This window comes from Cyanistes caeruleus, chromosome 34, assembly GCF_971803275.1.
Source record: "Cyanistes caeruleus chromosome 34, bCyaCae1.hap1.1, whole genome shotgun sequence".
NCBI classification, from domain to species: Eukaryota; Metazoa; Chordata; class Aves; order Passeriformes; family Paridae; genus Cyanistes; species Cyanistes caeruleus.
The window spans coordinates 159,477-171,690 of record NC_141735.1 but is presented as its reverse complement, the minus strand read 5'-3'; the positions used below and the strand labels follow the sequence as shown (position 1 = coordinate 171,690).

Sequence of the window (12,214 nt, the reverse complement as noted above, 5' to 3'; positions counted from 1 at the left end):
GAGTCCCGCCCCGCCCCCCTCATAAACCTTAATTAACAACCCGAGGGGGGGCTGGGCCTGGCCCCTCCCCCCCAAACTCCTCGGGGTCCCCCAGGAGAGCCCCCAGACCCCCCCCCCTCCCCCCGGCCCGTGTCCCCCCCCCGGCTCTGTTCCCCCCCCCCCCGCGACCCCCGCTGTGTCCCCCCCCCCCGTGCCCCCCCCACCTTTGCTGTCCCCCCCCCCCCCCGGTGCCACCCCCTGTCCCCCCCCCGCCCCCCCCGGCGCTGCCGCCGGCTCAGCCCCGCTCGGTTGCCATGGCAACGGGTCACAAATAACTCGGGCTCTGATTGGGGTTCGGCCGCCGCACGGGGAGGGACCCCCGCCCCCCCAGACCCCCCCCGAGCCCCCCGGACACCCCCAGAGCCCCCCCGAGCCCCCTGGACCCCCCCAGACCCCCCTGGACCCCCCCAGAGCCCCCCCGAGCCCCCTGGACCCCCCCAGAGCCCCCCGGACACCCCCAGAGCCCCCCGGACCTTCTGAGACCTCCCCAAAACCCCGGAGCCCCCCCGTGACCCCCCCCCCGGGGGTCCCACAGCCGCCCCTCCCCCCCCGGGGGTCCCACAGCCGCCCCTCCCCCCCCCGGACACACCACACAAGGTGGGGGAGGGGCGATCACAATCCTTTATTTTTATTTTCCAAAATCCAGGGAAATTCCATAAAAACCGCGGGGGGAGGGAAATGGGGGGGGGGGGGGACGCACCCCCACGGGGACCCCGGAATTTGGGGGGGGGGGGAATCCAAGGACCCCAGAGGGGACCTCAAAATTTGGGGTGGGGGACCCCGGGGGGGTCCCAGGGGGATTTGGGGGGGGTCACGATGATTCTGGGGGGCTCCGGGGTTTGGGGGTGTCCCGGCGGTTTCGGGGGGCCCCGGGGGGGTCCCGAGGGTTTTTTGGGGGGGGGTCGCGGGGGTCACTGCTCGTTGGGGTTGGGGTTGGTGTCCGGGTACTTGGTGAGGTCAAAGGTCAGAACTTTGCTGATGACGCAATCGCCTTGCTGGGGGGGGCACGGATTGGGGAGGGGTCACAGCCGGACCCCCCCAGCTCTGCACCCCCAAAATCCCCCCAAAAAACCCCCCAAAAACCCCCGGATTGGGGAGGGGTCACAGCCGGACCCCCCCGGCTCTGCACCCCCAAAATCCCCCCAAAAACCCCCCAAAAAATCCCAAATTCCCCCAAAATCCCCCCCAAAACTCCCCAGCAGAACCCCCCATTTTGGGGTTTTGAGCCCCCCCCCACTTTGAGCCCCTCGATTTTGGGGTATTTGCACCCCCTGGGGTTTTTGGGGTATTTGAGGTGTTTTTGGTGGTGGTTTTGGGGGATATTTTTGGGTTTTTGGGATATTGAAGGAATTTTGGGGCTGTTTTGAGGGATTTGAGGGATTTGAGGGATATTTCAGGGTGTTTTGGGGTTTTTTGGGGGTACTTGAGGCATTTGCGGTAATTTTTTTTTATGATTTCAGGGTATTTGAGAGTATTTTGGGGAAATTAGATTTTTTTGGGGACTTTTTTTGGGTATTTGGGGAGCATTTGAAGTATTTTTTTTTGGTGTTTTGGGGTATTTGAGGGTTTTTTTGTATTTTGGGGTGGTTTGGGGCATTTTGGGGTGGTTTTGGGTATTTTGGGGTGTTTCTGGGGTGTTTTGGGGTGATTTTGGGGTGTTTCTGGGGTGTTTTGGGGTGTTTCGGGCCGTTTTGGGGCAGTTTTGGTACCTCTGGGTAGACTCCGATCAGGCTCTGGGCCTTGGTGTAGAATTCCTCCTTGAGGGAGATGACGATGGCCTGGAAGTTGGCGGCCGACTGCTCCTTGATGTAATTGGCCACCTGGGGACCCCAAAACCCGGCTTGGCACCCCAAAAAACAGAGCTGGCACCCCCGAAATGGGGTGGGGACCCCCAGAAATGGGGGGGTGAGGGGGAACAAATCCCATCCCGGGGCAGGAAAATGATGGAAATGGGGCTGGGGTGACACCCCCAGACCCCAAAATCGTATGGGGAGAGCCCCGAGGTGGGGAGGGGTCCCCCGAGGTGGGGAGGGGTCCCCCGAGGCGGGGAGGGGCCCCCCAAATCCCCACCTTGCCGATGTTGGTGTTGTCCAGCGCGGCGTCGATCTCGTCCAGCACGAAGAACGGGGCCGGTTTGTAACTGGGGGGGGCCAAACTGGGCTGAGACCCCAAAACTGGGGCACCCCGAGGGTCCCAGTCCCTCCCAGGGCACCCCCAGCCCTGCCAGGGACCCCCAGAGGAGCCACCCCGGGGGCTGGGGGGAGTTTTGGGGTCCCAGCCGTGGGTGGTGCTGAGCAGGGCGAGAGCGGCCGGGGAGGGTTTGGGGGGATCCCTGGGGGGTTTGGTGTTTCCTTAGGGGTTTTTGGGGTCTCCCCCGGGGGTTTTGGGGTCCCCCCGGGGGTTTTGGGGTCCCCCAGGGGTTTTTGGGGTCTCCCCAGGGGTTTTGGGGTCTCCCAGGGGGTTTTGGGGTCCCACCTGTGGATGGCGAAGAGCAGGGCCAGGGCAGCCACGGTTTTCTCCCCCCCGGACAGGTTGTCCATGGGGCGGAAACGCTTCCCGGGGGCCACGCAGTTGTAATTGATCCCGTCCAGGTACGGCTCCTCGGGGTTCTCGGGGCCCAGGAACGCCTGGGGGACACGGGGGGGACAGGGAGGGGACACGGGGGGACACGGGGGCTGTCAGAGGTGGCACAGGCCCCCCGGGTGCCCCCCCAGGTCCCCCCCCTCACCTGCGCGCTGCTGTTGCGGGACAGAGCTTTGTAGATCTCGTCGATGTTGGTGGCCACGGCCTCGAAGCAGGAGTTGAAGCGGTCGAACCTCTCCTTCTTCATCTGCTCAAACGCCTGCTTGGCCTTCTTGGCGCGTTTGCGCGCGGCCTCGAACTCTGGGGACATCAGGGGACAGCCAGGGGACATCAGGGACGTGAGGGGACAGCCAGGGGACAGCCAGGGGACATCAGGGACGTGAGGGGACAGCCAGGGGACAGCCAGGGGACAGCAGGGACAGCCAGGGGAGCAGCGGTCTGTCCTGGACAGCTGGCTGTCCCCAAGCCTGGGTGTCCCCCCTGCCCCTTTGGGCTCGTGGAACTCGTTGGGGACGCGTTCCTGTGACCCCTGTGACCCCTGTGACCCCTGTGACCCCCCCGTGTCCCCCCCATGTTCCCCCCGTGTCCCCCCCTGTCCCACCGTCCGAGGTCTCCTGGAATTTGTCCCGGACACTCTCCAGTTTCTCCATGGCTTTCATGTTGGGCGCGGCGATGCGCTGCAGGACGCTCTGCTGCTCCGTCAGCCGCTGCTGCAGCGCCGACATCTCCTGCCGGATCTCCTCCTCCGCCTGCGCGTCCTGGGGACACGGGGGGGACACAGGGGACACGGGGGGACACGGCTCGTGGGTGGGACAGCCCAGGGACAGGAAATGGGGGACCCCAGTGAGTGGGAGGGGCCGGAACAGGGGTGGGGCAGAGTGGGTGGGTCCCAATGTCAGGCTGGGGTCAGGGCGTGGCCAGGGCATGGCCAGGGCGTGTTCAGGGCGTGGCCAGAGCGGGTCAGGGCGTGGCCAGGTGTGGCTCACCTTCAGCTCCTCGGGCAGGTCGCTGTAGTCGATCTCGATCAGGGCCTCGCGGGCGTAGAGGCTGGAGCTGCGCTGGGAGCTCCCCCCGGGCTCCTCCCCGGTGCCACCGCCCTGAGGGGACACGAGAGGGACCGGCAGGGCTCAGGGGACCCTGGGGGGACACGGGGGGGACACGGGGGGTGGGGACAGGGGTGTCCCCACCTCCTCCTGGCTGATGTCGTCCATGGAGCCGCGCGCCAGCGGCAGGCGGATGTCCTGCATCTTGCAGGCCTGCAGGAGGTTGTGGCGGTCACTGCGCTTCTGCTCCAGCTTCGTCTCGATGGCCGTCACCTCCTTCTGCAGGTGTGTCATCTCCCTGAGGGACACGGCGTGGGGACACGGGGACACGGTCACGGGGACACGGTCATGGGGACACGGGGACACAGCCAGGGGACACGGTGACACGGTCACAGGGACATGGGGACACAGCCAGGGGGACACGCCCACCAAGGACACACCCACAGGGTCCTTCCCCTCCCTCCTGGCCCCACCCCTTGAGCCCCTCCCTCCCTCATTAACTCAGCCCCGCCCCTTTGACCCCACCCCGCTTTGGCTCCGCCCCCTCTGGCCACACCCTCACTTGTTGGCCCCGCCCCCTCTGGCCCCGCCCTCACTTGTTGGCCCCGCCCAGCTTCTTGCGGATCTCGTCCATCTCGTGGTTTTTGTCGTTCACCTCCGACTTCTTGGCCAGGTGTTGGTTCTTGAGGTCCTGCAGCTGCGCCATCGTCTCGTCGATGATCTTCATGTGCCGCTGCTCCTCCTGGGGGGCAAAACCCACCAAAATCAACCCAGAACAGCCCCAAAAACACCCTAAACCACCCCAAAAAACAGACCAAAAACTCCCTAAATCACCCCAGGAAACAGCCACAAAAAAACCCCAAATCACCCCAGAAAACAGCCCCAAAACCACCCTAAATCACCCCAGAAAACAGCCCTAAAAAACACCCAAAAACTCAGAAAAAAACCCCAAAACCTCCCCAAAAAACCCCCAAAACCCCCAAAGCCCCAAACCTTCTTGAGCTTCTCGATCTCGGCCTCGTCCTTGCGCACGCCCTGCTCCCACATCAGCACCTTCTCCTGGTCCTCGCGGAGCTGGTTGCGCTCGAAGTCCAGCTGGATCCCCAGCCGCGTCTTCTGGTTCTCAAACTCCAGCCTGGGGCACCCCAAAGCTCAGGGGGGTCCCCGAGGGGCTCCCAGGGGTGCTGGGGGGATCCCCCCGAGGGTTTTGGGGGACCCCGAGGGGATTTTGGGAGGTTCCCCGAGGTCTGTGAGGGGTTTGGGGGCTCCTTGAGGGGTTTTGGGGAGCTCTGAGATGGGTTTTGGGGTCCCTGAGGGGTTTGGGGAGGTCCTGAGAGGTTTTTTGGGGAGTCCATGAAGGGTTTGGGGGGGCCCTGAAGGTGTTTTGGGGTCCCCCGGGGGGTTTCAGGGATTCCCCCCCGGTTTTGGGGTGTCCTGACCTTTTCTTGGCGATCTCGTTCTGCCGCTTCACCTTCTCCTCCTCGAACTCCCGAATGTTCCTGACCCCGATTTCCCGGCAGAACTCCTCAAAAACCTCGTCCTCCACCTGGGGGGGGCAAAGTCAGGGCCCCCCCAAATCTGGGGGACCCCAAAAATCCCCCAAATCCCCCTCAAAATCCTCCCAAACCCAGCTCATCTTCACTTCCCCCCAAATCAGGGAATTCTCCCAAAAACTGGGGGAATTTCTCTCCAAAACTGGAGGAAGTTCTCCTGAAAACCAGGGATTTCCCCCCCCCAAACTGAGGATTTTCCTCCAAAGCCCAGGGGTTTTTCCCAAAATCCCCCAAATTCCCCCCAAACCTGGTTCATTTTCTCCTTCAGGTCCTTCATCTCCCGCTCCCGGCCCTGGATGATGCGTTTGATGTCGTTGATCCGCGGCCCAAAATTGGCCAATTCGCTCTCCAGTTTGGATTTTTCCTGGGAAAACGGGAAAAACGGGATCAAAATCCTTCGGTGAACCCCAAAAATTCACTTCTGAACCCAAAAATCCTTCCCTGAACCCCAAAATCTCATCCCTGAGCCCCCAGATCCCCTCTCTGAACCCTCAATTTTTGTCCAAAACCACAGGATTTTTCCCTAAAACCGTGGAATTCTCCTCAAGCCCGGGATTTTTTTCCCCAAATCGGGAATTTCTCCCCAAATCCAGGATTTCCCCCAAAATCAGGGAATTTCTCCCCAAATCCAGATCTTTTTTCCCCAATCCCACGCTCAGGCTGAGCGCCGGGGCTCGGGTTGCTCCAGCTCCCTTTGGGAACGTTTGACGGGGAAATTCCTCCCCACAGCGGGGACGTTTGTCCCAAAATGCCGGGATTTTTCCCAAACCCAGGAAGTTTTCCCCCAAATGCCCGGATTTTGCCTCACCTGCAGGTTGAGGGCCAGGTGCCGCGTCTTGGTCTGCTCCAGGTCGCTTTGGGAATATTTGAGGCGCATTTGGAGCCCATGGGCCTGGGACTGCACCTGCCGCAGCTCGGCCTCCTTGCGCTTGGCCTTCATCTGCTCCTGCACGGGGCAGGAGAAAAAACGGCAGTTGGGGAAATCGGGAATTGGGGAAATCGGGAAAAATGGGAATTGGGGAAAAATGGGAATTGGGGAAAATGGGAATTGAGGAAAACCGGGAAAAACGGGAATTGGGGAAAAACGGGGACTCGGGGAAAAAGCCAGAACTGAGGGAAAAACAGGGAAGGGGAATGGGGAAGGGGAAACCCCCAGGGAGAGGTTTTTGGGTCTGCCTGGGGCTTTGGGGTCAGTTTTGGGGTCAGCTTTGGGTTTTAGGGGCAGTTTTGGGGTCAGCTTTAGGGTCAGTTTTGGGTTTTAGGTTCAGTTTTGGGTTCGAGAATCAGTTTTAGGGTCAGTTTTGGGGTCAGTTTTGGGTTCCAGAATCAGTTTTGGGGCCAGCTTTGGGTTTTAGGGTCAGTTTTGGGGCCAGCTTTGGGTTTTAGGGTCGGTTTTGGGTTTTAGGGTCGGTTTTGGGGCCAGCTTTGGGCTCCCACCTTGAGCTCCTCCGTCAGCCGCTCCTTCTTCTCCTTGAGCTTGTCCACGGCTTTCTCGTCCCAGCGCCGAGCCTTGGCCTTGAGGTCGCTGGCGCCGCCCGAGATCACCCCGGACTTCTGGAACAGCGTCCCGTCCAGGGCCACCGTCTGTGGGGACAGCCAGGGACATTGGGGACATCCAGGGGACATTGGAGACATCGGGGACATGCATGGATTGGGGTTTGGGGCAGTTTTGGGGTGTTTCTGGGGTATTTTGGGGCAGTTTTGGGGTGTTTCTGGGGTATTTTGGGGCAGTTTTGGGGTGTTTCTGGGGTATTTCCAGGCTGGTTTTGGGGCAGTTTTTGGGAAGGTTTTGGGGTATTTTCAGTCCGTTCCTGGGGTATTTTTGGGGTGGTTTCAGGCGGTTTTGGGGGTACCTTGTGCCTCTGGTGGCCGCCGAAGGCGATCCTGCGGGCGTCCTCCACGTTGTCGCAGACCAGCGCGTTCCCGCAGGCGAACTGCAGCGCCTTCTTGATGTGGGGCGGCTCGTAGCGGATCACATCGATCACCAGCTTGGCCCCCCGCAGCTCCCGCAGCTTCTCGTCCGTGGGCTTCACCTGAACCCCAAAAACGGGGGTTAGAAACCCCAAAAACGGGGGTTAGAAACCCCAAAATGGGCACCCAAATTCCCCCTGCAGCCTCTCCTCCGTGGGCTTCACCTGAACCCCAAACGCTGAGGGTTAAAAACCCCGAAATGGTGCTGACCCCAGAGCCCATTTCAGGGTTTTTGCTGACCCCAGAGCCCATTTCAGGCTCCCTGCTGACCCCAAACCCCATTTCAGGCTCCCTGCTGACCCCAGAGCCCATCTGAGGACCCCAGACCCTGCGGGGCCGCACCTCCAGGTAGTCCAGGGGCAGGAAGGTCTCGGGCTCGCCGCGCTGCTCCTTGATGTACTGGATGCAGTCCCGGCCCGTCTTCTCCGAGTCCACGATGATGGCGTCCATGTTCTTGCCCAGCACCTTGGTCACTGCGATCTGGTATTTCTTCTGCGTGGGCTGGCACAGGTCAATGAGGCGGCCGTACTGCGGGGACAGGGGACACGGGGTCAGGGACAGGGGACACGGGGTCAGGGACAGGGGACACGGGGTCAGGGACAGGGGACGTGGGTCAGGGACAGGGGACATGGGGTCAGGGACAGGGGACAAGGGGTCAGGGACAGGAGACGTGGGTCAGGAAATGGGACTGGGGACCCCAAAAATGGGGAGAAGGAGCCCCAGAGCTGGGGTCAGGAGCCATGGAGGGGTCTTGGGGTCTGGACTTCAGGGTCCACATTCCCCACAGGGGCAGTTTTTGGGGCAGTTTCTGGGGCAGTTTTTGGGGCACCCATTCGGGTTTCTGGGGCAGTTTTGGGGCAGTTTTTGGGGCACCCACTTGGGTTTTTGGGGCAGTTTTGGGGCAGTTTTTGGGGCTCCCCTCACCACGGAGCCGGGGTAGAGGCGTTTGATGCTGTCCATGATCTCGGCCTTGCGCTGCTGCCGGCTGCTCTCCTGGCGGTCGATGCGCGCGTCCCCGAGCTGCTCCATCACCTGGTTCAGCTCCTTGTTGATCTCGTCGATGCGGCGCTTGGCCAGCTCCACCTCCTCGGTCAGCTCGCCCTCCAGCCGCTTCTGCTCCTCCAGGGACTGCCTGGGGGGGGAACGGGGGTTTGGGGGGGCTGGGGGGGTCTGGGGGGCTCGGCCCCAGCCCCTCCTGGCACACGGCACCCACTTGCTGGTGGCGATGTACTCCTCCAGCTTCTCGATGCGCTTCTGGTTCTCCTCGATCTCCCGCAGCTTCTGCTTGATCTTGGCCTGGGGACAGAGGGGACAGAGGGGTCAGAGGGGTCAGAGGGGTCAGCCGGGGTCAGGGGGGACTTTGGGGACAATCTGAGCACCCCCAGCTCACCTCGGTCTCCACTTTCTTCCTCTCCTCCAGGTCCAGCCGGTCCTGGTCGGCCTTCTGGTCGCGGTTGAACTTCTCCAGCTCCTGGGCCAGCGTGGCCGCGCGTTTGCTGGCCTCCTCCTTCAGCCGGTGGTACTTCTTCACCTGGGGTCAGCACGGCTGGTCAGCAGGGCTGGGATCCGGGATCCCCAAACCCCACGGGATCGCCCCACAGCTGCTCCTCTTGCGAGGTCAGGTCTCTGCCGAGGCTCTGGATCCCCTCCAGCCCTCCCAAGCCCCACCCGGCCCAGCCAGACCTGGTTCTCCTCCAGGGTCAGGTCCCTCCCCTGGCTCTGGCTCTCCTCCTCCATGCGCTCCTCGAACTCCTGTCGGGATTTCTCCACGGAGAGCATTTCCTTCTCCAGCTCGTCCATGTCTGCCTTGCGTTTCTTGTACTGCTTCTGGGCGTTCTGCAGCGACTTCCGCGCCGCCTCCAGCTTCTTGATCTTGTGTGACGTGTTCTCCTTGGCCTTGATGTACTGCGGCCGCTTCTGGTTCAGCTCCGAGTCCTTCTCCCTGCCCAGAGCCCCCCGTGAGGCCTCCCAAGGACTTTGTGGGGTGGTGCCGGTGCCCGGTTTTGGGGTTTGGTGAATCCCCCCATTCCCATTTTGGAGCCTTTCCCCCATGAAAACAGGCTGGGAGAGCCACAACTGCCCAGCGGTGGCCGGGTAATGCCTGGAACCACCCGGGGATGTTTGGAACCGTCTGGTCTGGGAAGGTTCCCTGCCCAGGACAGGGGGATTGGCTGGAACCAGACAGATTTTCCTGCCCAGCACTCTCCAAATCCCAGGATCCCCGGGCTCACTTGATCTCCTTCTCGATCTGCTGCTGCTCCCTCATCATCTTGCCCAGCTCCTTCTTGCGGTCCTTGAGCTCGTCCTCCACCCTGTCCATCCTCTTCTTGTCCTTGTCGATCTCGCGGTTCTTCAGCCCCAGCTCCTTGTTGAGCTTCTCGATCTCGGCCTCATTGTGGAAGAGTTTGAAGAGCTGCAGCTGCACCTGGGCCCGCACCACCTCGTCCTTGAGGCGCTGGTACCGATCGGCCTGCGGGGACGGGGACGGATGGGGACGTGGGACGGGAGCCACGGGAGCCACGGGAGCTGCTGGGCCCGGGGCTCGGCCACGGCTCTGCCCGGGAGCCCCCTGACCCCCGGCTCTGCCCAGGAGCCCCCTGACCCCCGGCTCTGCTTCCTTCCCAACCCTTTTCCACAGGAAAATCTCCCTCATTCCCTTCCCTCCTCCCCAGGCTCCCCAGGGACCACCTGGAATTGCTTTTCCCTGCCCTGTTCCCTCCATTCCCACCCAACACTGGTGTGACACCAAACCCGCGTTTCCCGGGATCCCGAGCGTTGCCAAAACCTGATTTTCTTGGGATTCCCAGCATTCCCCAAATCCCCTTTCCCCAGGACTCTGAGAGTCTCCAAAACCTGCTTTTCCCGGGATTCTGAGCGCTCCCCACCTCCTCCTTCTCCTGCTTGGCCTCCTTGCGCTCGGCAGCGATGTTTTTCTTGCGGTGGTAGTTGAACTGCGTGTCCTCCTCGGCCTTCACCATCTCCTTCTTGCGCTTGTCGTACTCGGGGGCCAACTCCCCGGAGCGGCTGATCTCCTCGAACAGCGCCGTGCGCTCCTTCGGGTTCTTCATGGCGATGGACTCCACGGCTCCCTGCGGAAACAGGGGCAGGAATCTTCCTAAAGCCCTGACAGGGATCCCTGAACCCCAGTGAGAAATCCCCAAAGCCCTGAGAGGGATCCCTAAACCCCTGAGAGGGACCCCTAAATTCCTGGTGATCTCCTCAAACAGCGCCCTGTGCTCCTTTGGGCTCTTCGTGCCGATGGATTTCATGGAAGGAGTCAGAGAGGCCCCACAGTCCCCACAGGTGATCCCCAACTCCTGCCAGGGGCTGGGGGATCCTAAGGGAGAAGGGCAGTTCCTGAAGCAGCCGATCCCAAACAGCACCAGGAGCTCCTGTGAGGGAATGTCTGGGAGCACAAAACCCCCCAAAAACCACACACTGCCCCCAAATCCCCCTGAGCTTCAGCAAGGCCCCTCCAAACCTCCCCAAACCCCCCCTGAAGCCCCTCCCAGGCCCCCTCCTCACCTGGAAGACGAGGAAGTTCCTGGCCTTGATGAGGATGCCCAACTTCTCCAGCTCCTCGCTGTACTCGCTCAGCTGCACCACCCGGTTGTTGATCTTGTACTCTGAGGAGCTGCCTGTGATGGGAGTTTTGGGGGGTCAGGGGGCTCCCCCAAACCCTAAACACCCCCAAAATGTGCCCTCCCAACCCTAAACCGTGCCCCCCACAACTCTGTCACCCCCAAAACGCTCCCCGTCTGCACCCACACCGACGCAGGTAAAGCCGCGCTCGCAGCCCCCTCCTCAGAGCCGTGCCTGCAGATTTGGGGGGGATTTGGGGGCATCAAAAGCACCCACCCAACCCCTAAAACCCTCCCGAACGTGCCCCTCCAAACCCACAAACCCCACACAACAGCCCCGTTCCCCCAGAGCAGCCCCGTAGCCGCGGAAATCCCCCCAGACCCCACTCACCGACGATGACGCGGGCGAAGGTTCGGTCCTCGGCGCCCTCCTCCGAGTACACCATGCTGACAAAGGCCCGGCTGGCCGCGGGTTTCCCCACCGGAGCGCCGTGGATCAGGTCCCGCAGCGTTTTCACTCGCAGGTTGCTCGTCTTCTCCCCCAGCACGAAGCTGATGGCGTCCATCAGGTTGGACTTGCCTGGCAGCCGGGACACGGCGGGGTCAGGGGCTTTGGGACAGCCCCGGGAATTAGGGGCTTGGGGAGAGCGCTGGGAACCGAGCGGGGACCCCGGGGAAAGAGGGGGGAATCCAGGGAATGGGGGGAACTCAGGAAACTGAAGGGGGACCCCAAGGAAAGAGAAGGAAGGTGAAGGGGAGTCCAGGGAATGGGAGGGAAGATCTGAGAGGGGGACCCCAGTTTGTGTGGGGGGCTGTAGAGAATAGGGGGGGACCCCAAGGCTTAGGAGGGACCCCAGGGAACGCGGAATCCCCCGGGCAGGGCGGGACGAGGAAGGGGGAGCGGGGCAATGTGAAGAATTCGGGGTCACTCCCCAGACCGTGACGGGAGCGGCCCTGACCCCTCCCGAGAGCCCCCCCGGAACCCACCGGAGCCATTGGGGCCGATGATGGCGGTGAAGCGGCGGAAGGGCCCGATGATCTGCCGGCCCTTGTACGACTTGAAGTTCTCGATCTCGATGAGCTTCAGGAAGCCCATGGTGGGGCCGGAGGGTCCCGGGAGGATCCCGGGGGTCTCAGGGGGTCCCGGGGGTCTCAGGGGGTCCCGGGGGTCTCGGGCCGGGGCCGCGGCCGGAGGGCGGGAAAGCGGCGGCTGCGGCGGCCGCTGAGGGACGGGGCGCTGCGCCTCGCGATTGGCTCGGGCTACTGTCAATCTTCACATTAACCCCGCCTCCTCGCCGCTGAGTGGTCGGACGGCTCCAATGGCGGTTCTGTAGCTCTAAGCTTTGCGATAGGCTCTGGTTCCTGTTAATCTTCACTTTAACCCCGCCTTCTCGCTTCCCATTGGTCGGCGGTTTAAACGCGGGATTGGTGGCGCGAGCGGGCT

At 62.4% G+C, this 12,214-nt stretch overlaps 1 protein-coding gene across 1 annotated transcript; it reads right to left on the bottom strand.

Annotated features, from left to right (window-relative positions):
- Positions 1 to 641: 641 nt before the first annotated feature.
- SMC1A (structural maintenance of chromosomes 1A) lies at positions 642 to 12,107 on the bottom strand. Its single transcript, XM_086870965.1, has 25 exons — positions 11,758 to 12,107; positions 11,162 to 11,350; positions 10,715 to 10,827; positions 10,075 to 10,278; positions 9,421 to 9,659; positions 8,873 to 9,131; positions 8,580 to 8,720; positions 8,403 to 8,485; positions 8,114 to 8,321; positions 7,532 to 7,717; positions 7,072 to 7,251; positions 6,656 to 6,802; positions 6,027 to 6,164; positions 5,466 to 5,582; positions 5,105 to 5,211; positions 4,659 to 4,800; positions 4,262 to 4,407; positions 3,810 to 3,963; positions 3,609 to 3,719; positions 3,224 to 3,380; positions 2,768 to 2,922; positions 2,515 to 2,666; positions 2,110 to 2,179; positions 1,749 to 1,859; positions 642 to 1,034 (listed from the first exon to the last, which is right to left on the bottom strand). The coding sequence occupies exons 1-25, from the start codon at positions 11,864 to 11,866 to the stop codon at positions 951 to 953; spliced, it is 3,702 nt and encodes a 1,233-aa protein (XP_086727091.1). The 5' UTR covers positions 11,867 to 12,107; the 3' UTR covers positions 642 to 950.
- Between the last annotated feature and the right edge of the window lie 107 nt (positions 12,108 to 12,214).